Below are 4,131 nucleotides of genomic sequence, written 5' to 3' on the forward strand. Positions count from 1 at the left end.
AAAATCTACACTCAAAGATCCCTTCCACAACACAACACCCACATATAAAGAACCTTTTGCCTCTAATCATTAATACACTCACACACACACACATCAAAACTAATCATGAATCCTATTTACAAAAAAATGTTTCTTATCTTTCTTGCATTCATGTTCATACTAATTCTTGCTGGAGTTCAAGGAAGATTGCTATCACAAACTTCAACTTCACAAACTCTCAAAGATTTGCAGACAAGAACAACAAAGGAGCCATTCAAGAAGATGAAATCAAGCTTTCGAAGGATGCCACCAAGCAGATCAAATCCAATTGGGAACAAGTAAAGATTTTGAGTTTTGTAATTTTAGTTCGAGCAAAAAATTGTATTAAACTTACATGTAACAAACAGTTTAGAAATGTGAATACAAGAATCATCTATTACTACTATAACCTTACTACATTTTCTCAGTGTGTTTTCTTTTTCTATGAGCTTTTCGTTTGCTTTTTCCTACATCATCTTCAGTGGCATGTTTGGTAAATTTCACATCACCCCTTTCAGTTCCATCTGATTGACGTTTTTGGCCCGACTTTTTCTTGTTATGAGCCAGGAACGGAGTTAGTTGAGTATCAATCTCTTTCCTCATGTCCTTGATCTTCTCTTTCTGTGTTTTTGGTCGATTTTCTGTGAAAGATTCATTATATTTTGTTTCCTTTGAACCAAATGTAGATATAAAATCATTGTACACAGATTCTTTTGAAGTCTGTCTTGCTTTCCATTGATCAGGTCGTTTTGCATACCTATTAAAACATCATCATCAACTCAACTTTTAAATAAATTAGGAAAAGTAACAAAAATAAAAAAGAAAAAAAGAAATTACCCTTCGATGTCAAGTTTTCTTAAAAGATGAGGACCCTGTCTTGTCTTTGAGATCTCTCCCTGAAGTGCTACCATTTCTGATACAATCACCTCTTTCAAAGACACATTGCTCACATCAAAGCATTTGTCAACTGTAAAGGCACCTGACTGAAGCACAGCAAGCTCCCCAAAATGCCCTTTCAGTCTACATAAAAACAAAGTAAAGAAACTTGTTAACAGGGTCAAACATGAATAAAAAAGAAAGTTATATAACAGATTTTATAAAAAGTCACATACTTGACGATTAATTTACGCTTTTGTTTTGTGGAAGCATTTGAAGTGAGAAAAGCTTCAATCACCCTTGCCCCTCCATTGTCCTTTGTGGTGTCAAGAAGATGATCTTCTTCCAAAGATGTCATACTTGAGATAAAGGCGTGAATAAACTCCTATATATGAATTAGAAAATGTTATTGAAATGTGAATTAGGAGAAAGTTTTAATGAAAATGGAAAAAGAGGCGTACAATTGGAAGTCTAAAAACTGATTGAAGAATCAATGTCCCAATAACATGCATTCTAGCACCACTTGGCCAATCCCAATTGGATTTATCCTTGCAGTAAAAGTAATTATCAAGAAATAGTATTCGAGGAACAATGCATCTAGGTGGCTCATTTTCCATGCATACAGAGCCAATCAGAGCTTGACAACACTGCAAAACAATTTTTAAAAAATGATAAATAAAGCATGTAAAGTATATTGATATTTCCTGGAGTTGTATTATAATATGTTTATACCTTTTGTTCATGGCTATTGAGCTTATGACATGCAGCAAGAAAAGAAGCAACAACTCCAAACTTTCCCATTCCAAAAAGATCTTTAAATCTTGTACCAAGTTCTTTCCACATCAGCTCCACCTGGAAAAGGGGAAAAGATTGACATTAAAAGTTGAATAAGAAAAATACAAAATGTTATAAACAGGAAAATGTATTTGATACTCTAAACTATTGCCTCACTTACATGATCTTCATTTCTAGCATGAGAAATTAATGCTTGAACAACAAAATTCCCACAGTGATGAGAGGACATTTCAAATAATGAATTTTTGAAAACCGTTGTTATTAATTCGTTGTATACTGTTTCAGGAGCAACTTCCAAGATGGCCTGCATTACAATTTACAAACATAAAAGATTCAAAAGTAATAAAAAGAATATAAATTTATATGTTAGAAAAGGTTGCAAAAAAGGGAAAAGAGCATAAAAATGAAGCTGATCAAACCTCCATCAGATGGCTGAAAGCAGTTTCTTTCATTAAACTCAAAAGCCTTTTGACAACATTCTTGTCTATGAAATTCCCTTTGCATCCAAGAATGATTGGAATGGCATGAAATAACTCCTCCTCATATCCAGCCAATAACTTCAAAGCAGTTTGCAAAACCAAGCTCCCATATTGATCAACTTGCAAGAATTCAATATCTTTTCTAGCTGCTTTAAGTATCTCTGATACAAGAAACTTTAGCATATCAGGAAACCCCATCTGCAATCCCTGGGTCCCACTTTCATCTACCCTAGAAGCCTTGAAATTCAACCGTTGTGCAAGAACTTGAGATGATTTCTTGGAATGAAAGTCTGATGAATCTAATGGAACCCCTTTACAGAGACATAATAGACTTCTAAGAACATGAGACCCATGACAATTGGTCATCACTTCAACAGGATTGACAACAATTGACCTACATATATCATTCAAAGTCACTTCAACAAGATCTTGGGTGTCACTTTCTTGAAGATGTGAAGCTAATGACTTGAGAGCTGTTTCTGCTACATGAGATCCAGATCTATCCATGGAAATACGAGGGAAATCTTTTGAACAGTTTTGGAGAAAGGTACAAAGTTGGTTTAAATCACACCCTTGAAGAAGTGATTGCAAAGTGTGACTTATGATATAATCGGTTGCAAGTTCTACTTCTTTTCCTCTTGTTTCTTCCAAAGCATTTCCACATATTGATGAACGTTCTTCAAGATCAATTTCAGTTCCTTCAATGACATTTGAAATCTCTGTAAAGTATTTTGCTGTTTCTGGATCAACCTGTTGCCTTAAAAATGATGTATGTGGCACAGAAGCTTCTTGATCTTGATGGTTTGAGTTGTAATTACCACCAGATGTATTTTTACCAGAATTGTCCCCATCAAGACCTTTAGTTTTCTTCATTGACTTCCTGCTCATGTTTCTTCTTCTCCCACCCTGGTTGTAAGTATTATCTTCCCCAGCCACACTGCACTCAGCTATCAAATCACAAATTTCAGCTATTCTCAGTGGCAGAGCTTTTGAACCAATAGCAACCATAAGCAAGTCCTTGACAACCTGCATTGAAAACAATGGAAGAAACCACATTATGTAAGCAAAAGATGGGTGTGAACCATATGTAGCTTACAGGCTCTTGCATGATTTAAAATTAAAGAGATGCGGAGACTAACAATGGCTGCTTAAAGTTCAACAAGCATAATCAAAGAAAAAATTTGTTAATTTAATAAACATTGGTGCTGCTTAACAAATATGGTGGTGGTGGGGGTGGTTCAATAAGAGATTAATCATATATGTCACTAGTTCATATCATCTGCAATTCACAATGTCTACCCAAAGTTGATGCTTTTCTGGTTCATTGCATTTCAGATACCATATTCAGTACAGTCATCTTACAACGATTTGAGGAGTAACAGGTAAAGACATATATCATGAAATTTGTCGCGTTCATACCAAATAATGTAAGAGAGAGAGAGAGAGAGAGAGAGAGAGAGAGAGATGAACCTTGCAACGATTGGAGGATTTCGCCGATGCTATGACAGTGAAAGCGTAAAACACAACTGTAGGCGAGAGTATGAATTTGTAAAAAAATTAAAGCACCAACTCGATAAGTTAATATGACGGGTTTTTTCACAACCTTGTTGGTTTTGCTACGAACAAGATTTTTTTTTTTTTTTCTGGTGCGGCTACTTACAACCTACAAGAGGAAGGAAGTGCACGACGAAGAAGAAGGTCAGAACTCAGAATGAGGAGGCTGAGGGCTGTGTGAGGGGGAAACCGAAAGGTGTTTTGAAGCGGCCCAATGCCCATAGTTGCTGATAATTGGGCTTGTGATCCATTAATTACAGAGGATAGCTTGAAAGAAAGATGGACTAATTTTCTAAAATGATAAAATCCAATAAAATTAACATTTTAAACCGTTTGTGTATATATAGATTGACATAACAAGATACAATAATTAAAAAGATATGGTTACATTAAATATAATAATTACAAA

General features: G+C 35.1%; 1 protein-coding gene across 1 annotated transcript; it reads right to left on the reverse strand.

Annotated features, from left to right (window-relative positions):
- Positions 1 to 339: 339 nt before the first annotated feature.
- PUM23 (pumilio 23) lies at positions 340 to 3,898 on the reverse strand. The gene is made up of 8 exons (XM_078993566.1): positions 3,639 to 3,898; positions 2,109 to 3,194; positions 1,850 to 1,993; positions 1,627 to 1,746; positions 1,356 to 1,541; positions 1,131 to 1,279; positions 856 to 1,038; positions 340 to 775 (listed from the first exon to the last, which is right to left on the reverse strand). Exons 2-8 carry the CDS (start codon positions 3,174 to 3,176, stop codon positions 433 to 435), a joined length of 2,193 nt encoding a protein of 730 aa, XP_078849692.1. The 5' UTR covers positions 3,177 to 3,194; positions 3,639 to 3,898; the 3' UTR covers positions 340 to 432.
- Between the last annotated feature and the right edge of the window lie 233 nt (positions 3,899 to 4,131).

This window comes from Lactuca saligna, chromosome 5 (genome assembly GCF_052625555.1).
Source record: "Lactuca saligna cultivar CGN05327 chromosome 5, ASM5262555v1, whole genome shotgun sequence".
NCBI classification, from domain to species: Eukaryota; Viridiplantae; Streptophyta; class Magnoliopsida; order Asterales; family Asteraceae; genus Lactuca; species Lactuca saligna.

Coding starts and splice junctions, on each gene's coding strand:
- PUM23 (XM_078993566.1), bottom strand. CDS start 3,176: ATGGTTGCTATTGGTTCAAAAGCTCTGCCACTGAGAATAGCTGAAATT. Junction 1,994..2,108: donor CTTTCAGCCATCTGATGGAG/GTTTGATCAGCT, acceptor ATTGTAATGCAG/GCCATCTTGGAAGTTGCTCC. Junction 1,039..1,130: donor AAGCGTAAATTAATCGTCAA/GTATGTGACTTT, acceptor GTTTTTATGTAG/ACTGAAAGGGCATTTTGGGG.